General features: G+C 45.0%; 1 protein-coding gene across 2 annotated transcripts in view; it reads left to right on the top strand.

Annotated features, from left to right (window-relative positions):
• Positions 1-20,774, top strand: part of ZFP64 (ZFP64 zinc finger protein) — a 96,103-nt gene extending 75,329 nt beyond the window's left edge. For both annotated transcript variants that reach the window (XM_021669110.2, XM_064382535.1), the window contains 4 exons: positions 4,666-4,815; positions 5,671-5,733; positions 14,092-14,343; positions 17,153-20,774. In XM_021669110.2, coding sequence (XP_021524785.2) covers positions 4,666-4,815; positions 5,671-5,733; positions 14,092-14,343; positions 17,153-17,862 — 1,175 coding nt within the window. In that variant the 3' untranslated portion in view covers positions 17,863-20,774. The remainder of the gene's footprint in view (positions 1-4,665; positions 4,816-5,670; positions 5,734-14,091; positions 14,344-17,152) is intronic.
• Positions 20,775-21,222: the final 448 nt, after the last annotated feature.

The following is a 21,222-nucleotide window of genomic DNA, read 5'->3' as shown; positions in this document are numbered from 1 at the left end:
CTGGCTGTGCTAACCTGGTTTCGAATTGTTAAATGTGGCCCACCCCTGCTTCCAGATGCAGAGGGTCCCCCAGCTAGACCTTTCCCAGGAGAGTGGGCTTCAGTCCTTCCTTGGTTTCCTGGATGTCTAAACGTGAAAGAAACCTTTTTGAGGCCCCTCACACCTCCCCATCAGAGGCTTTATCTGGGTTATCCTTTAACTCACCTCTTTTATTTATTATCTAGTTTCTTTGAAAACATGCATTTTTCCCCCCGAGAATCTGGTAGAATCTTATGTGTGTACATCAGTGAATAACACTAATAACATTTATACAGTGTTGACTAATATGCAAGGTTCTCTTACATATAGTAAAGAACTTCATCTAAGCCAATGAGAACAGGGGCCATAATCCCCATTTCACAGATGTGGAAACTGAGGAACAGGGAAGTTGAGTAGCTTACCCGGGGGGCAACAACTAATAAACGGTAAAACTGGAATTTGAGGCCAGGTGCAGTGGCTCACACCTGTAATACCAGCACTTTTGAGAGGCCGAGGCGGACAGATCACGAGGTCAGGAGTTCAAGACCAGCCTGACCAACATGGCAAAACCCCGTCTCTACTAAAAATAAAAAAGTTAACCAGGTATGGTGGTGCACACCTGTAATCCTGGCTACTCAGGAGGTTGAGGCAAGACAGTCACTTGAACCCAGGAGGCGGAAGTTGCAGTGAGCCAAGATCATGCCATTGCACTCCAACCTGGGCAACCAGATCAAGACTGCGTAATAAACTGGAATTTGAAACTTACCAGCTGGCTTCCCAGTCTGTTCCCCAAAACCACTTTGTTATACAATGCCTCACTTAGATTTGTTTTCAGTCTTGCTTGACTTCTGTGAAGTTAAAACCCTCAAGAGTTTAATGGTCTTCTAGTATGTGAGTTGCTAAGTAAAGAAGTTTCGTTTATGTCTTCCCCTGAGGGCCATAGGATGGGCTGCAGATCTGGTGAGTGTGGGTTCCAATGAGCTGAAAACTTCCAGTCCTGTAACCTTGAGCATCCAAGCCAGTTTCTTGCTCACAGAGCAAAAATCTCCAAAGTGTGGTTCCCAGACCTGCATGGGCATCAATTGAGAACTTGTTAGAAGTGAAAAATCACCGGTTCCACCCCAGACCTACTCAATCGGGAACTGCAAAGGGGGTGCCCATGCCACCTGGGTTTTAAGCAGCCTTCTAGGCAATTTTGATACATGCTCATGTCTGAGAACCACTGGCAAAAATTACAAAAACTAGCCAGGTGTGGTGCATGCCTGTGGTCCCAGCTACTCAGGAGGCTAAGGTAGGAGGATGGCTTGAGCCTGGGAGGCAGAGGTTGCAGTGAGCCACATTCGTGCCATTGTACTCCAGCCTGGGTGACCAAGCGAAACCCTGTCTCAAAAAAAAATTGCAAGTCCCTGGAATCTACCTCTACTTGATCCACACTACCACCCTTCCCCCTGCCCTAAGTTTTCAGTGAGTCTAGGGTAAGGCCTGGGAAACAACACTGAAGCCATGATCTAGGTGACTGTGACACAGATAGTGTGAGGATTACTCTTGGAAAAAACACTGGGAATAGGACTAGTGCAGACTTTGTCAGCTGTAGCCCTATTGACCTTTGGGGCTGCATTGCTTCCTTGTGGGGGCTGTCCTACACATTATAGGATGTCTAGCAGCATCCCTGGCCTTGACCGACTAGATGCCACGCTCACACATGCATGCAAACAGAATTATGACAATTGAAAATGTTGGGCCAGGCGCAGTGACACCTGTAATCCTAGCGTGTTGACCAACCTGGCCAACATGGTGACACCCCGTCTCTACTAAGACACAAAAATTAGCTGGGCATGGTGGCATGTACCTACTTGGGAGGCTGAGGCAGGAGAATTGCTTGAACCCAAGAGGCAGAGGTTGCAGTGAGCTGAGATCACGCCACTGCACTCCAGCCTATGTAACAGAGCAAGAGTCCATCTCCAAATAGTAAAAATTAAAAAAAAGGTTCCCAGGCATCGCTGAGTGTCCTCTGGTGGTAGAATGGCCCCCATGGGACTAGATCACTAGTTAAGGGTCTTTGAGCACAACTGCTATGACATGACATCTGTAGTCCCCCTAACGTGTGACTTCTGAAGACACAATTGTGAGCATTTACTCAACTCAGACTGGACACTGTACTGAGAACTTAATTTTTTTATCTCATTTAACTCTGCAACACGTATATTATCTCCTTTTGCAAACTAGTAAACTGAAGCTCAGAAAGGTTAAGTAGCTCACCAATAGTCCCACAGCACATAGCTGAGCAAACCCTCTGCCTAAAGCTGAAGCCCTCACTACTGTGCTCTACAACTTCTCATGCTAAGATTCCTTTACCCCCAGAAACCTCTCAATAAAAGTGAAATCTGGCCAGGCACAGTGGCTCACAGCTGTAATCCCAACACTGGGAGGTCAAGGCAGGTGGACCACAAGGTCAGGAGTTCGAGACCCGCCTGGCCAACATGATTAAACCCTGGCTCTACTAAAAGAAAATACCAAAAAATGATTTGGGCATGGTGACACACACCTATAATCCCAGCTACTCGGGAGGCTGAGGTGGGAGAATTGCTTGAACCCGGGAGGCAGAGGTTGCTGTGAGCTGAGATGGTACCACTGCACTCCAGTCTGGGCAACAGGGCAAGACTTTGTCTCAAAAACTTCCAAATAAAAATTGCATGGATCTACTGTTTAAAAAAAAAAAAAAAAAAAAAAGGGAGGGTGCAGTGGCTCGCGCCTATAATCCTAGCACTTTGGGAGACCGAGGCGGGTGGATCACAAGGTCAAGAGATCAAGACCATCCTGGCCAACATGCTGAAACCCCGTCTCTAAAAAATAAATTTTTAAAAAGTGAAATTCACCTTTTATAATCTTGGGGCAGAGAAAGTTCCAGACCTTGACCTGTAATTCATAAGCTAGTCAATCTTTTAAGGCTTCAGACGGCTGGGCACGGTGGCTCACGCCTATAATCCCAACACTTGGGGAGACCAAGGCGGGTGGATCACTTGAGGTCAGAAGTTCGAGACCAACTCGGCCAACATGGTGAAACCCTGTCTCTACTAAAAATGCAAAAATTAGGCAGGCATGGTACTGCACACCTGTAATCCCAGCTACTTGGGAGGCTGAGTAAGGAGAATCACTTGAACTCAGGATGAAGAGGTTGCGGTGAGCCGAGATCATGCCACAGCATGCCAGTCTGAGCAACAGAGTGAGATACTACTTCAAGAAAACATTTTCAGACACTGATAGGACCTTTTTTCCTTTTGGATTTAAGTCTAGTTTGAGATAAGTTATTTCAGAATCTTCTAGGAGTACTTAATCTTTGCTAGAGAAATCTTAAAACCTACATATTAGATTGAAACCTGAAATTATTTGACCGTTTTGGCTAACAAAAATGGTGATTTCACATGGTCCAACCCTCCTAAAAATAGAATAATACAGTAGACTCGCACATAGCCATTGATCCACTGTGACCATTAGCGTGTGGCCACCTTCATTTCTCCTTATGCCAGCTCTCCCCCTGGATTATTTTGCAGAAAAACTTGCATATCATACAACTTGTAAATGTTTCAGCATTCATCCTTAGACTATGGGAATGCTTTTTAAACTCTAATTCCATTTTCACACAAAAGTATAAAACCTCTTCAGTGAGTGAGCACACTTCTATCTCAAATAGCTTTTCCCGTATATTCTGATCGGGAGCCAAGTCAAGTCCCGATATTGTCAATCATCTCAAGTCTCTCGATCTTTGGTTTTTCTCCACTTCCATCTTTCTTCTTTCAAGTTATTTGTTGAAACTGTCTTTTATCCTGGAGATCAGTGATGTGTGGCCTGTGACCTTTTGCTGAACTGAGGCAAAACAAATAAATCCAGAGTAAACATCTTAAAAAAAAAAAAAAAGGAGGGGGGCTGGGTGCGGTGGCTCACGCCTGTAATCCCAGCACTTTGGGAGGCCGAGGCAGGTGGATCACAAGGTCAGGAGCACAAGACCAGACTGACCAATATGGTGAAACCCCATCTCTACTAAAAAATACAAAAATTAGCTGGGCATGGTGGCTCGTGCCTGTAATCACAGCTACTTGGGAGGCTGAGGTAGGAGAATTGCTTGAACTGGGACCTGGGAGGCAGAGGTTGCAGTGAGCCGAGATCACGCCACTGCACTCCAGCCTGGGCTACAGACTGAGACTCCAACTCGGGGAGGTGGGGGGAACCCCGACATTGCCATGGCATCCAGCTTTTTGCTCTATCTAATGATATTTGGACTCTTGTGTCTTATTCCACCTCTCTCCTAATTCGTGCTTATATTTTATAGAAATATCAGCCTGTGATGGATTGTGTTAAGAAACTAGTTTTTCATACCATTTTAGAAGTACTCAAATGTTAAGTTTTTTTTAGTCTGGATTTTGCCAGTTTCCCGGTTACGTGACAGTGTCCTGACCCTTGTACTTTTGGAAACTATAGTAAGGAGAAAAGGACTTTTGCAAGACTAGTTAGAGCATACATGGCTTTCATGTTTTAAGCTTTTTCTGGAAAGGTGAAGGGAGGTGAAAAAGCCCAAACCCACTGTATTCTGAGACTCAGCATGGTAGTTATAGTCGAGAAACTAAGCAAAACCTCGTGCCTCGATTTCAGCTTCGGAACTTGATAATGATGTTCCAAAAGCGACCTGCCTCTCCACTGAAAGCAGTGACCCTCAGAAGGCCCCTGTCATCACTCTTGCCTCAGAGTCAAGGGAACAAACGGCCACCCTTGGAGAGCGGACATTCAACTGTTGCTACCCAGGTAAGAAGAAAACCCAGCGCGCTGAGCCCCTTCTCCGTTCCAAGTGCCGATAAGCAGGCCCTGCACCAATCCTCGTGCTGACTGTTCCTGTTACTTTTGCATGCTGTCAACACGCGACCATCCACATCAGCACACACAGCCTTCCCTGGGGCCCTAAGAGTCCTTGTAGCGTCCAGAGCTCAGCGTGGCACTTAACAGAACATCGGATTCATAGTAGTTTCCATCTTGAGGTTATACATTTACAAACACTTTTTTCCCCTCAAGATGGTGTCTTGCTGTGTTAAGGCTGGAATATAGTAGTATGATTATAACTCACTGCAGCCTCCAACTCACTGAGTGAGTGCATGTGATCTTCCCTCTTTGGCTTCCTGAGTAATTGGGACTACAGGCATGCACCACCATGTCTGGGTAACTTTTTTTTAATGGGGGTGAGGGTCTCTCAATGTTGCCCAGGCTAGTCTCAAACTCCTGGCCTCAAGTGATCCTCCCACCTTGGTCTCCCAAGCTCTGGGATGACAGGTATGAGCCACCACACTCAACTGAGGTTCTGTTTTAAGCATTGTATTTTCAGGCCGGGCATGGTGGCTCACGCCTATAATCCTAGCACTTTGGGAGACCGAGGTGGGTGGATCACCTGAGGTCAGGAGTTCGAGACCAGCCTGACCAAAATGGTGAAACCCTGTCTCCACCAAAAATACAAAAATTAGCCAGGTGTGGTGGCATGTACCTGTAATCCTGGCTACTCAGGAGACTGAGGTAGGAGAATCACTTGAACCCGAGAGGTGGAGGTTGCAGTAAGCCAAGATTATGCCACTGCCTCTCTCAAAAAATAAAATAAAATTATATTTTTTCTAGGTTGCCACTTCAAAACTGTCCATGGCATGAAAGACTTGGACCGCCATCTTAGAATCCACACGGGTAGGTATCCATTCTGTTCAACAGCACAGTAAGAAGATAGGAAGTGAATGTGAATTAAGTGCTCGGGACACAGTAATGAACAGGACAGTCTCTGCCTCATCTGTCTCATGAAACTTAGTCTAGTGGGGTGGGCTTGGGGGAAGGAGCAAAAGGGGTGTGAAATGAAGGTAAAGAGTCTGCCAGAGCCACGCAGACCCATGGCTGTAGTAATCTGAGAAGAGTAATATGGTGGCTTCTTAAAGGTGCTTTTTTTTTTTAGGGCAGCCAGCTGCTGAGAAGAGAAATAAGATGTGCTGAAGCAAAGGAGTGCCAGGATCTGTACCAGGAGTCTACCGACTCCAAAGGCAGCTCCAGCCTGTTGGCATGCTCCTTGGTTTACCTGTCGTTTGCAGCTTTCTGGCCCTACAAGCGCAGATTAGTTACTACAGGGACTGTGGGGCACACAAAGCCTAAAATACTATCTTTTTTTTTTTTTTTTTTTGGAGAGAGAGTCTCCTGCTCTGTCATCCAGGCTGGAGTACAATGGTGCAATCTCAGCTGACTGCAACCTCCACCTCCCAGGTTCAAGTGATTCTCCTGCCTCAGCCTCCTAAGTAGCTGGGATTACAAGTGTCCGCCACCATGCCCAGCTAATTTTTGTATTTTTAGTAGAAACGGGGTTTCGCCATGTTGGCCGGGCTGGTCTTGAACTCCTGACCTCAGGCAGTCCACCTGCCTCAGCCTCCTAAAGTGCTGGGATTACAGGCGTGAGCCACTGTGGCCATCCTGCCTAAAATGCTATCTTGCCCTTTATAGAACATTTTGGCAACCCTTAGTCTGTAATACAAATCCTATACTTGCGTGTTTGAGCAAGGATATTGGTTTGTTCTTTCAGAAACCACTCTCAGTGGCTTAAACGTAGTCTGGTTTATTTCTCAAGTACAACTTCAGCGGCAGATAGTCGACAGCTGGTCCAATGGCTCTGCCATCCTGGACATGTGGCTTAGCCTCTGGGTCCCAGGCAGCTGCTCTAGTTCTCTGCATCTCTTAACCAGTGGGCAATGGAAGCAGGCCACGGCATGCCTCCCTTGAGCTGTGACCCAGAAGCAGTAGCCCTTGTGACCTAGGGGAACATGAGCAAGACTTAGTCATGTCCATACCAAGTGTCAAGGGGGCATGAGGAATGGTTTTAAGAGAGCAACACGTGCCCAGATGAGCCTCTGGACCCCCTTCACTGAGAGGACAGAGATTTCCGGAAAAAGACGGCAGTCTCTGTCCAGAAAGATGGGCATTGTGCTATCACAGAAGAGATGGCCACTTTTGTCTGGGGACAGTGGATCACGACAAGCGTGTTAGCAAGGAAATGTTTGATCTTCACCTTGGAAGACAGGCTGCCAGGATGATGAAGTCAGGAAAATCATGCAGATTTGTGGGGCCCTTTGAGGAAAGATGAGACAGCTCGGATTAAGGAATTTCAGAGTGGGTAACGCAATCCTGAAAATAACTTGAGCGATTGTTCTCAACTGGGACTAGGCTACTGCCATTCAGCGGGCGGAGGCCAAGAATCTTAACATTCACAAGCTAGCCTTCACAATAACTAAAGGCCCGCGATGTCCGCAGTGCTGGGGTCGACCCAAGAGAGGCACAGGAGCTGGGTTAACGTTTCCTCGAGGTAGTGCAGGGCATGCTGAGGATCCAGGACATAGAAGGTAAGGCATTGTTCTTGAGTCGGGGAAGCAATACACCTCCCTAGTGTAAGTAAACTGAGTCTGCTTCACTGGGCTCAAGGTGACTGCTTTAGTTCTCTGAACTGAACTAATGGAAAGTAGGAGAAAGAGGTATGGGGGCCTCCTGGTATTCCTTCCCTGGGGCATGACCCAGAAGTAGCATTCCTTGTGACTAGTGGGACTCAAGTAATGGTAGTTTAAAGCCAAAGTATTTCTGCCCCATGATGTTCCAGGTGTAAGTGATCAGGCTGGGGTGGCACCAGCCCCGTGGTTTCAGAGACCCAGACTCCTGCGTTGCTTGGTCATCCCAAGGGTTCAGCTCTTGTTAGCCTGCTCCACAGTGGACTCCTGCCACCCTAAAGGAACATCACGTAGGCTCACCCATTTGGCCAGAACTTAATCACATGGCCACCCCCAGCTGTGGAAATGAAGGCTGGGAAAAGGCAGTTTGCTTCTGTGTAGCCAAGTACCCAGCTGCAAAGAAGGTTCTGTTACCAAGAGAAGAGGGAAAAAGGTCAGCATGTCTCTGACCCAGCTCTAAGTGGGAGGCGGGGATTCTAACATGTAGTTCTTTTGGATTGCCTAAGTAAATTAACATATGCAAATAAGTTTTCTCTTTCTGACATTATACCTGACCTTGTGTGCCTTGGCGCTGGTGCTTCAGTTCACACTGAAGAGTAGCAGTCAAAACAAATCGTCTGTCTTACTCCTTATGGCATGCTTTGATGTCACCATCACTGTAGGGTTAGAATCCCTGGGACTTTGGACAAGATCACTCATGGCATTCAAGTTTATTCTTAGCCTTCTGAGGTTGGTTTTCTGAGGTGTGTGTTTAAATGGGAATAGTGGTTGCATTTCAAATGGTTTGCATTTTCCTCTTTTTTTTTTTTTGAGTCAAGGTCTTGCTCTGTCACCCAGGCTGGAAGGTGATCAGGCTCAAGTGATCCTCATGCCTCTGCCTCTCAAGTAGCTGGGGCTGCAGGCATGCCCCATTACACCCAGCTAATTTTATTTTACTTTGTAGAGATGAGGTCTCACTATGTTGTCAAGGCTGGTCTCAAACTCCTGCCTCAAGGGATCCTCCTGCCTTGGCCTCCCAAAGTGCTGGGATTAGAGGTGTGAGCCATCCTTCCCCACACCGATATCACTAGCTTAAGATGGTCCTGAGGCATTTATTTATCTTCATAAAGGAGACTGATTTATGTTTGTGTTTATCCCACTTTGTATTTCTTCATTTGGCATTGGTATCGGGTAGCTGTTATAAAGTGAGCTGAAGCAAAATCTTTCTCTGTGCTGTGAAACAGTTGACTACGGAAATGTCTTTCCTTGAAAGTTTGGTAGAACTTCCACACAATCCCCTCTCTGCTCCAATCCTTAGAAGCACAGGCGGAGGCGTACATTAGGCTGAGATAGCAATGTCAACATCAGTGACAACTGAGACTGCTCCGTATGTGCCACTGTCCCCACGGTCAGCCCCAGCTGCCTTCCTTATGGTCTTCTCTCCAGGGCCCAGTCGGTAGATCTGCCTCTGTCCAGAACAGCCAGGTGAAGGCGTTCTTGACCTTCCTTCTGCTATGCACTCCTGGCAATTTGGATAGACTCTTCTCGAAAAGATGTCTTTACATCTAATAAGATGTATCATATTTTTAAAAACCATATTATGATTTGGTCATCAATGTTACATATGCAGTTTTCATAGTTTAAACGCTTGCTACCCAAACTGTGGTACAAAGACCAGAAATGTCCACATCAGCTGGGAGCTTGGTAGATCAAAATGCAGGAACCCAGCCTGCACCGCAGACCTCCTGAATCAGAATCTGCATCTTGATGAGACCCTCCCAAACCCAGGTGATTAGTATGCACAGGATTCCCAGAGAAGCCCTGAATTTAATGTCAGGAGTTAGTGGCTATATGTTAACTACCCTAATTGCAGAAGTGATGAGCACAAGTGATCATTTGGAGAACCACAGCAAGTGTAATGTGGTACGACCACATTTCATGTCCATTGACGAGGGTCTCCAGCACTGTTGTTAGTGTGATTTGTTGCCTACATTTGTAATTGGAGGCAATGCTAAACTGCAGTTAGAAGTAGGGAAGATAAAAATGTAATCATTTCCCATGTAAGGTCTTAGACCCCTGAAATTTTATACACAGACCCCAGATAAAAATCTGTTGATGGCCAGGTGCAGTGGCTAACGCCTGTAATCCCAGCACTTTGGGAGGCTGAGGCTGGTGGACCACCTGAGGTCAGGAGTTCAAGACCAGCCTGGCCAACATGGTGAAACCCCATCTCTACTAAAAATACAAATATTAGCCAGTTGTGGTGGTGGGCACTGGTAATCCCAGCTACTCAGGAGGCTGAGGCAGGAGAATCACTTGAACCTGGGAGGTAGCGGTTGCAGTGAGCTGAGATCGCATCACTGCACTCCAGCCTGGGTGACAGTGAGACTCTGTCTAAAAAAAAAACTCCTGACTTGGAACACCATAGGGCTTCTTGGGCAAGAGAAACCAGTGTGAGGAACCACACAGTGGCCCTTGACAACAATTCTTGTCACTTTCTGTTATATTTCACTAGCCAAAGTAAGTCATGCCCAAAGCAGAGGCTATTGGGAAAGGGAAGCATAATTCTCCGCTGAAGTTACAGCAAATATTTGAGAACAATAAACAATTTACCTTAGGGAGTAGATCTTTAACATCATTTTTCATTGTTACCAATCTGTTTCTTTCTTTAGAGAGACAGAATCTTGCTCTCACCCAGGCTGGAGTACAGTGGCGCAGTCTTGGCTCACTGCAACTTCTATCTCCCAGGTTCAAGTGATTCTCCTGCCTCAGCCTCCTGAGTAGCTGGGATTACAGCTTTGCACCACCATGCCTGGCTAATTTTTGTATTTTTAGTGGAGACTCTGTTTCACCATGTTGGCCAGGCTGGTCTCAAACTCCTGACCTCAAGTGATCCACCCGCCTCAGCCTCCCAAAGTGCTGGGATTACAGGCATGAGCCACTGTGCCCAGCCTGTTTTCAATCTTTTAATCTAGACTTTGCAGTGTTACCTCTTCCTGGACCATCACCCATCTTACTGAGTCTTCTAAATTTATTGGGGTAAAGTTCAATTGAACAGTCACCATTGACATTGTCCATCTTTAGTCCCCTTCTGCTTTTCCAAAGTCTATTGGAATGACGAAGTAAAATTTTGCCCCCCAACGGGACAATATCTGGAAACATCTTTGGTTGTCACAACTAGGGAAGGAAGGGTCCTACTGGCATCTGGTGGGTAGAGGCCAGGGAGACTGCTGAACATCCTACCAATGCAGAAGAAAGCACCAAACAGCAGAGAATTGCCAATAGTGTTGAGATGAAGAACCCTGGTCTCCTGGTATCCTCTTTGTGACCTAAGCCTTCCTTTTTAAGCACCTTTTTCCTTTTGTTGATCAAGTGCTGTACGCAGTCTCAATTCTTTCTTTTGTTTCTTGAACTGCATACTGTTCACTCGATTTCAGCATTTTGTTAAAAATGAATTTAAGTCTACAAACTTCTTTAAAGCCATTATAGGCTATAGGTTTTGAAATACAAAACTCTTATCTAGTTCTAGAGTTTGTAATCTAATTTTGACAAAAACTGTCCTAAAAGACATTCTAAAATTTCCAAGCTGACATTTTTGAAAAACCGTTTGTGAAGCCATGTTACATTCATAAAATTCTGACTTTTATCTGCATACTGAATTCTCTCATCCATATGAAATTTCTAATGAATTTCACCATGATTTCTATTTTGTCTAATGTTAAAATTGATATTCTTACTTTTTTAAAAGCATTTTTCTAGAATTTCTGTTCTGTTCTTATCACTTTGATTTAGGTATCTAAAGAGAATTTAGAGACTTTTTTTCTTAATTTAACTTAAATATATTTTTTAACTTTATTAAAGTAGAGACAGGGTCTCCCTATGTTGCCCAGACTGGTCTCAACCTTAAACCTTCTGGCCTCAAGCAATCCTCCTGCCTCGGACTCCCAAAGTGCTGGGATTACAGGTGTAAGCCACAGCACCTGACCTATAATTTAAATCTTTAAGAGGGAAATGTGATACATTTTTGTTTATAGTATTTAGTTTGACATCTAGGTATCTGATATTTGATGTGATTTTTATTTTGTGCTATCCATGTTTGGTTTTTTTGTTTGAGACTGGTTCTTGTTCTGCCGCGTAGGCTAGAGTGCAGTGGTGTAATCAGAGCTCACCTCCTGGGCTCAAGTGATCCTCCTACCTGAGCCTCCCAAATAGTTGGGACTACAAGGGTATACCACCACACCCAGCTAATCCTTTTTTTTTTTTTTTTTTTTGGTGGAGTCATAGTCTTGGTATGTTGCCCAGGCTGGTTTCAAACTTCCGGACTTAAGTGACCCTCTCAAAGTGTCCGGATTACAGGTGTGAGCCATTGTGTCCAAGTCCTTTGATGGTGGTTTTCTCTCATCTGAAAGCTCTACTTTGTCCATTGTACTATTTTCTCATATTCCCGTGTTACCTTTACCATCACCCTTATTTTTATTCTGGTGTATGCTTTTTAAGTGTGATACCAAGTCATATCAACTATCTCCTCTTCTCACTGAATGCTAATTCAAGTATAAGATTCTATTAATTAAATGAAAGTTGCCAGGAAAATTTAAAAATTTAAAATAAGTAAATAAAAAGATTCTATTAAAACAGTTTCTATAGAACGTTGAAGATCCTGTTTCTATCTTGCTAGCATCTGCCATTCTGAGGAGCTTTATGCTGATGTGAGCATTTTTCTGCTGATTTTCTTTCTGGAAGCTTCCAGATCTCACCATTCTTAGGGTTCTGAAATTGGACCACCCTGCTTCTAAATAAGATGCATGTCTGTCCTTAGTGTCAGGAGATAACTCTTCTCTGCTATCCTGGACCGTCTAGAACGAGCTTTCCCGTCTTACCTTTTGGCATCTTTTCCCTCTCGTCCTTTTGGGAGATTCTTCAGCAATATCTTTCACTTCTAAGACTTTTTAATAGATGGGTTTTTGGTTTTGTTTTGTTTTATAAGAGCAGTTTTTGGTTCACAGCAAAAGTGAACCTAAAGACCAGAAGATACAGATATTTCCAGCTGGACGCGGGTTGGCTCATGCCTGTAATCCCAGCACTTTGCGGGGCTGAGGCAGGCGGATCACGAGGTCAGGAGATGGAGACTATCTGGCTAACACAGTGAAACCCCGTCTCTACTAAAAATACAAAAAATTAGCTGGGCATGGTGGTGGATGCCTGTAGTCCCAGCCACTCGGGAGGCTGAGGCAGAAGAACTGCTTAAACCAGGGAGGCGGAGATTGTAGTGAGCCGAGATTGCACCACTGCACTCCAGCCTAGGCAACAGAGTGAGATTCTGTCTAAAAACAAAAATGATACAGATATTTCCCATATGCCCCCTGCTCCTATACATGCACAGCCTTCCCCATTACCACATCCTTCACCAGAGTCGTGCATTTTTACGATAGATGAACCTGCACTGACACAACATTCTCAACCAAAGACCATAGTTTATAGTAAGGTCCACTTTTCTTTTTGAGACAGGGTCTCGCTTTGTCACCCAATCTGGAATGCAGTGGCACCATCTCGACTGACAACCTCAACCTCCTGGGCTCAGGTGATCTTCCCACCTCAGCCTCCCAAGTAGCTGGAACTACAGGCATGCACCACCACATCCAGCTAATATTTTGTATTTTTTTTGTGTAGAGACAGGGTTTTGCCATGTTGCCCAGGCTGATCTCAGACTCCTGGGCTCAAGCGATTCACCCACCTCAGCCTCCCAAAGCACTGGGATTACAGGTGCGAGCCACCGCACTTACCAAGGTTCACTCTTGGTGTTGTACGTTCTGTGGGTTTGGACAAATGTATGATGATATGTCCACCAGTAGCTGTCATTTGACACCCTTTTTTGCTGGTCACCTTATTAGCACTTTTATTTTGATGTCCATAGTTTTCATTTCTGTAATTTCACTTCCTTCTTTGGCTTTAGTAACTAAGTTATTCTTGAGTTGGGCATCTCTTTCTGGTTCTGGCCTTCCCCAAGCATTTGGTTATTAGGTAAACTAACTTTTATTTAGATAAGATCAGCCTGGAATTGTTGGGCTAGGGGGTAATAGTGAAACCTGGCTGGATGGAAATATTCTGGCTATGTGGTCCTCTGCTGTCCATGGCATCTCTGACTACCAGGCCTTTGTATTCTTTTTCTGACCTCCGCACCCTTTGACCAACAGCTTAGGGAGAGATGCTATGCTGCTTGCTGGTTGGAAGAAGTGAGAGGAAGGGGTCAACCTGACCATTCGCCATGTGGTTCATGAAGCTGCCCAAGATCCATACAGCTGACACTTCTTACCCTGAGCACTTCTATAACCACTGCCATTTTCCCAAACAGGGTTTGGCCTATAATTTTCTCCGTCAATCTGATATTTATGTAATCTGTCCCTTAGGATCTCTGAGCTACCAATGAATGGCATACATTCTTGTTTCCCAAAATACTGATGTAGAGTTCAGTGTCTTTCTCTCTGGGTTTTGGACAGGAGGAGGCACACCATGTGCCCAGGCTACCATCTTGGTCAAATCTCTGCAGTCATCTTGACCAAAAAGCCTTTAACTTTGACTCCTTATGTGTTTGAAGGAGACAAACCGCACAAGTGTGAGTTCTGTGACAAGTGCTTCAGCCGGAAGGACAACCTAACCATGCACATGCGGTGCCACACCAGTGTGAAGCCACATAAGTGCCACCTGTGTGACTACGCCGCCGTGGACAGCAGCAGCCTCAAGAAGCACCTGCGGATCCACTCGGACGAGCGGCCGTACAAATGCCAGCTCTGCCCCTACGCCAGCCGCAACTCCAGCCAGCTCACCGTCCACCTGCGGTCACACACAGGTGAGTCCCTGACCCAAAAACCTCGGTCTCTTACGTTTTCTCTAATTTCTTAACCTTCATTTACTTAACAACACAAGCAACTTAAATGATTGGGTGTGGTAGAAGTATAAGAATTTGAAACTTCTGTGATGATTATGAGGCTTGTCATTTTTCTGTTGCTGGAACAACAGCGTTTGGTAAAATATGACTGACAGCTGGGTTTTTATATCTTGACTGTATAGAATCCAGCTGGGGGTAGATAGCCACCATAACCACCAGAAAGCCAAGGATGTATCCCAGATAAGTCAGACCTATAAACTACATGTTTTAGTAAATGTACACATTGACTACATGGCTTAATTTGGAAATGTAGCAAGATCAGTTGAGTATAACTAAAATCACAAACTTGTAATCTTAGGAACTCCTTCCCTTCTTTATGGAACCCCACTGAAATAACAATAGGACTAACTGATCGTGGCACATAAAAATGGGATTTGAGATACTCATAAGGATGCTCACAAGTTGAAATTTTTCAATGAATTCCTGGAAAATGGTGAGCAGACAAGAATATAGTGATGTCTAAAGCACAGAAAACTGTGTCCCAACAGACAAATGGGAAGCAGCCATACAGTTGAGAGCCAATGTTCCCAGCCGATATCCAAGTGCCCCAAAAGCCCTGGGCTTGGAACAAGCATGTAGACAGCCAGGGCCACAAAGCTTGGGGGACTAACCAAGGCCTATTGGCAAAACTGCCCAACCAACCCAGTAGCAGGCGAAACCCCTGGCATCCATGTCTAATCATTAAACCAGTCTACTTTCCCAAATATAGTCAACCAAGGATTATGAGTCATTTATAGGAAATGAGTGGACTAAAATGAGCCAAGTCTAATAACTAATCCTGGAAGTAAAGAGTACTTGGGTAATTTTCACATTCTATTTGGCATCTACCCACTGACAGAAATACTGCATCCAAATAGAGACCTATGAAGAGATAATAAGAACAAAGAGGTATGAAATAAAACTAGGATTGCTAGCTATAACATTAATTTCTCAGAGACTGGGGGGGAAATTGGGTGAATGAACTGAGAATAACAGCCATTCCTGAAGTCTGGTTTCTGACCAGATCTAGGAATAAAAGAAAATGGAAATAAGAAGAAAATAGAGTGAAAATAGAAAATCATATGAGAAATGAAGTCCACAATTCTAAGGGGCCAGGAGAGTAAAAGTGCTCACAAGATTCCAATCAGGATGGAAGGGAGTGGACAGGGGAGATCTATATCTGAAAATATGTCTTGTAGTATTGGCTCCTAGGAGACAATGGAACAGTGCCCTCAAAAGTTGGGAAATGATTTTGAACTTAGAATTCTATACCCAGCCAAACTATCTCAAGTATGAGAGCAAAACAGAATGATGTGCAAGGACTCAAGACTTTACTCCCAGCCACCATGCTAGTGGAAATTACTAGAAGATAAACTCTAGCAAAGGAAGGGAGAAAACATCTGGTATGAGATATTTGATATGTGAATATCTGATATGGCTAACTGGGATTGCAGCAAAGAGAAATATCAGGGTGATACTTTTATAGAAGATCAAGAGAAACTAAATCAGAAATTCTAAAAATCCATTTTAAACACTCCTTGTGAAAGTTACAAAATTATGAGAATGGATGACATCTGAAATTGAGATTCCTTTTTTCAAGAAATAGTCTAATCAAGAAGCAAGCTAAAATATGCCCCAAAATGAGCAGCCTGCATGAAAAGAAAATGATATTGATGGGTAGTTACTCCATCCACTGGCCCAAGTGTGACAGCAGACTTATAAGGAAGTGGTTGTAATCCTGGTGCAGTGTTTGGCTCTGAATATCACATTCCCAGTCACAATTAATTATTTATAGTTGGCTTCTGAACTTGAAATCTGAAAATGATTAAAGTATGAGAATTCACCAGACAGAATGGAAGTTTTTTTTTTTTACTTAAAGAATGCTACTTCTAACAAGTGAGGAGTTAAGTGTGGAGAAGAGGAGTGATTCCTCAAAAATTCTCACAAGCTGATGGAATAAGATGTGAGGCTACTACTCAGCCTAAAAGTGTAAAAGTCACAACCACCAGAAGGCAGGAAGAGGTTGGGGAAAGGATGAGGGTGTGTAGGATATGATGCTTATCTTTGCTTATAGTCAACTGACATTTAAAGCAGCAACCTCCAAAACAACTAAAAACCCTTAGCAACATCTCCAGGGAATGGGACTCTAAATTAGAGAAGAAACTATGGCTCTTCATTATTTATCGCCTGCTGCCATAATTATGCATTAATAAGTAAAATTCAGCCTGTAGTTATAAAAGTAAGAAACTTTACTTGAGATACAAGCTGAATAACTGATGGTCGTATAGATTAAACACTATATTAAGCATGTTCACAGGTCTTAGCTTGATTTGAAGCAGTTTGTAATTTAAATCTCATCTCTTCCACATTCAATTCTGGGATGTCAAGTTAAATGGGAGTTTAGATTTGCAGCTGAAGTCATCAAGAGTATGGACTTGAGTGCCATAGTGCCTGGGTTCCAAATCCCTGCTGTTTGACCTGAGTCAAGTAACTTGACCTTTCTGAGCCTCAGTTGCCCCGTCTGTAAAATGGGGGTAATAGTACCCACTCAGAGGATTGCTATGAGGATCGCATTAATATGCACAATAAGTGTTGTCATTAGGAGGTTGTGGGTAGTTATGAGTTCACAAAACCCAACCATCTCATTGCAGCCAAGTGTGCTGAGGCAGGTTGGGGTGGGAGGGTCTGTTTTGCCTGCCTGTTCTAATGGAAACACACCTTCCGTTGCTAGGGGATACCCCCTTCCAGTGCTGGCTCTGTAGCGCCAAGTTCAAAATCAGCTCAGACTTGAAAAGGCACATGATCGTGCACTCGGGGGAGAAGCCCTTCAAGTGCGAGTTCTGTGACGTCCGCTGCACCATGAAGGCGAACCTCAAATCGCACATCCGCATCAAGCACACCTTCAAGTGTCTGCACTGTGCCTTCCAGGGCCGAGACCGGGCTGACCTCCTGGAGCACAGCCGGCTGCACCAGGCCGACCACCCGGAGAAGTGTCCTGAGTGCAGCTACTCCTGCTCCAGCGCAGCCGCCCTGCGCGTGCACAGCAGAGTCCACTGTAAGGACCGTCCCTTCAAGTGTGACTTCTGCAGCTTCGACACGAAGCGGCCCAGCAGCCTGGCCAAGCACATCGACAAGGTGCACAGGGACGAAGCCAAGACGGAGAACTGGGCCCCTCTGGGCAAGGAAGTGCCCAGAGAGAGCAGCTCCCAACACATGGCTAAGATCGTGACACAGAGGGCCTTTCGCTGTGAGACCTGTGGCGCCTCCTTCGTCAGGGATGACTCTCTGAGATGCCACAAGAAGCAGCATAGTGATCAGAGTGAGAACAAGAACTCAGACTTAGTCACCTTCCCACCCGAAAGCGGTGCCTCGGGGCAGCTCAGCACCCTGGTCTCTGTGGGGCAGCTCGAGGCGACCCTAGAGCCCAGCCAAGACCTCTAGCTCAGCCGAAGAGGATCATCAGCTGTCAGGACTTCCGACCAGTGCTGCTGCCCAGCTCTCCAAAGGCGAGGCCAGTGACACAGGCTCTGGGCACCACTTCCAGGGCTGGCTGCTCCCACATCACCGGCCCAGAGGCGACGGCTGGGGCAACAGGGATGAAAGCAAAGCAGTGCTTTGGAGACACTTGTCGCCTTTGTCTCTTCCTCCAAGGATTATTGAGCAAGTCGACTTGGTCATTCGAACGTGGGGTCTACTGAGCCCTGCTCTATCTAATGGGGATAGCTTCTACGTCATGGATTCCAATTTTAAAACTGATCCATCTCTGGTAGAATTATTAAACTAGTTAGATGATATAGAAAAACTGAAGCTAATCTCTAGAGTAGGAAGGGTTAAGGTGAGGAAGGTATATATGAAGGGTCCGGGGTTGCTGGAAAACCTCTATTTCATAACCTGGGTGATCATTCTAAGAGTGTTTGCCTTACATATTTGTGTGGTTTCTTTTACCTGTTGTCTTACAATAAAAAAGCAGATTTGTGCTAGCATGACGTAAGGAACACTCACTTCTGCAGTCCTCCATGGACAGTTATGGTGTGAGGGTCTCCATCCCCAACCCCCACCCCATTCAATGACTTGATTATAAACGCACGTTGGATTTCTCAGTGAGTTCCTACCGTAGTAAAACAAAATGCAGTTTGACCTGGAGGTGGCGCCAAATATCAAGCTAACTAGCCCATCCTGTGCTTATTATCTGTTGTGGAATTCAAAACTGTTTACTTCTATTTGGAGAGAAAAGTCTAGAGCCCCAGTGGGCCCTGGACTTGGGGTTGGGATATGTGATGTGTGGGGCAGCCTCACGCCAGCATCTGTTTCATCACAGAAAGCGTGTAGTGTTTGCTGGACTGACAACGGAAAATCCAGCCTCTTCTCATAGATGGACCCTTAGGAAGTTATGAAATCTCAGTGGATATATAACTTTCCCAAAGCTGCTTGGTTTCTACTGCTGGCCTCTTTCCTTCAAATACTGTGTTTTTTAATATAAATTCTTGTGTGCCCTCATCAAGCTGAATATCTCTGGAAGTGAAATAGATTAAGTAGATCTTGGTAAACTAGGAAAAAAGGATGTAAATTTTTATAGGCTGTATAGAAGAGACTATTTCCCTTGTGAAATAGAGGAACTAGTTTATTTTGTTAATGGTGGTAGTTTGGGCAAATCTGAGTCCGTTAAGTTTTACATCAGGTGGGTGATGGTGTACTGCTGAATCGCTATTGTAAGAAGAAAAGATTAAAATGATGGCAGAGACCCAGGATAGAATTAGTCTCTTTGGAGATAATAGTTTTGATCAGAAAAGTGTTTGGTCACTGAGTGCTGGTGCTATTGTACAGGTGCTACTGTTACCTTTCTGCTGTTTGTCATGCGTCTGAGCTGCGTTTCTGTTCTAGAAGGTTGTTGACCTGTCAAGGGGGATCCCATAGATTGAAATCACAGAAACGTTCCTTGTACTTCTTGTTGTAGCTCTTCAGGTAAAAAGGAAAGACATCAGCCTGTTTAGAAGGCTTTTGTTGTTGTTAACAGCTGTGTGAGCTTTAAGGGTTTTAGATCCAAGCTGGTATCACCTACCAAACTCGGACTGCCGATAGAGCGAGCAGAGGTAAGTAAAAAGCTGTGAACCCGATATTAAATACTCCAGGCAGTGAGGGGCGGGGTGGGTAGCATAAAGTCTTTTTGCAACGACTCAGCTCTCTGGTTTTGGCACAAAAGCAACCATAGATTGCAAGAAAAAACAATTGCCTGTGTTCCAGTAAAACTTTACAAAAACAGGTGGCAGGCTAGATTTGGCCCCATGGTCTTGGAATACAACAAACCCTCCTGCAGAAGATTTTGCTCTGAACTGGCAAGTGTGACTTGTAAAACATATTAAAAGATACCAAATTTTTTGGCAGAGACACAAATGGGCTTTGCACAAAGCTGAGAATGTAGTTCAAGAGAATAAGGCTGAATGAGTATTATGAAAAAATTTGGGAATGTAAAGAAATTTTTGAGACTGGTAAGAATTCCAAGATTCAGAAAAGTAGGCTAAGAGGGAAGTCTAGGACCAGCAAACTTCTAGGGTAGGGGGAGTCTTACCTTTCCATTTCTAGGAAATTAGAAGGTGGCGGTGGGTGGGGTTAAATCATTCAGAAGTGGGGGCTGACCTGTCTAAACCTGCTAGAATGAGACTGAAAATGTACAGGTAATCACCGAATAAAAATGAGGAACAGCCTTAATAGAAAGGGATAGCTGGCAGAACACAGTGGCTCATGCCTGCAATCCCAGCACTATAAGAGGCTGAAGCGGGTGGATCACGAAGTCAGAAGATTGAGACCATCCTTGCCAACATGGTGAAACCCTGTCTCTACTAAAAACACAAAAATGAGCTGGGCGTGGTGGCGTGTGCCTGCAATCCCAGCTACTTGTGAGGCTGAGGTAGTAGAATCGCTTGAACCAGGGAGTCAGATTGCAATGAGCCGAGATCGTGCCATGGCACTCCAGCTTGGCAACAGAGCAAGACTCTCAAAAAGACAGCTGACATAGCACAGAGCACAATGGCAATTCTTACACCAGTCTTGATTTGCAGAGCCCTCTGGATCTGGAAGGAAACTTAGTATGTTTGCAGTTTGACTTCACCTGAGCCCCGGGGGTCCACAAACTTTCATTAAAGGGCCAGAGACTAAACGTTTTCAGCTTTGCTGGTCCCGCTCGTCATCAGCTCCGTTGCCCCTGCTGTTGTAGCACAGCGGCTCCAACTCGCCCACTGTAATGCAGCTGCAGAGAATAGGGAAGGAAATGGGTCTAGCTGTGGGCCAATAAAACTTCACTTATAAAAGGACATGATTTGGTATAGCCCTTTTCTTTCTTTCTTTTTTTTTTTTTTTTTAAAAAGATGGGGTTTCACCATAATGGCCAGGCTGGTCTTCAACTCCTGACCTCAGGTGATCCACCCACCTCGGCCTCCCAAAGTGCTAGGATTACAGGCATGACCCACCACCCCCGGCCAAGGACATGATTTGGAAGGCCAGTTTGCCAACTTTACCCTGCGTGCAAGCAACAGGGTGATTGGTCTTGGATAAAAGGCAAGGGAGAAATGTTAACACAAAATTGTGGCAGCATCAGTAATGAGTGTCTGTGGTCCCAGCTACTTGGGACACTGAGCCGGGAAGAACTCTTTGAGCCCAGGAGTTCAAGTCCAGCCTGGGTAACAGTGTGACTCCGTCTTTAAAAAAATTCCATGGGGCCACTTTAAGGAAGGTGTGGCTTCATGCCACAGATGAGTTTCCAGTTAGGTATTGGGGAAAACTGGATCCTTTTGAATTTTACTCAGA

This window comes from Aotus nancymaae, unplaced genomic scaffold, assembly GCF_030222135.1.
Source record: "Aotus nancymaae isolate 86718 unplaced genomic scaffold, 86718_ANA_hifiasm-v0.15.2.pri h1tg000029l, whole genome shotgun sequence".
NCBI classification, from domain to species: Eukaryota; Metazoa; Chordata; class Mammalia; order Primates; family Aotidae; genus Aotus; species Aotus nancymaae.
The sequence above is the reverse complement of the archived record's forward strand: the minus strand, read 5'-3'. Positions and strand labels throughout refer to the sequence as shown.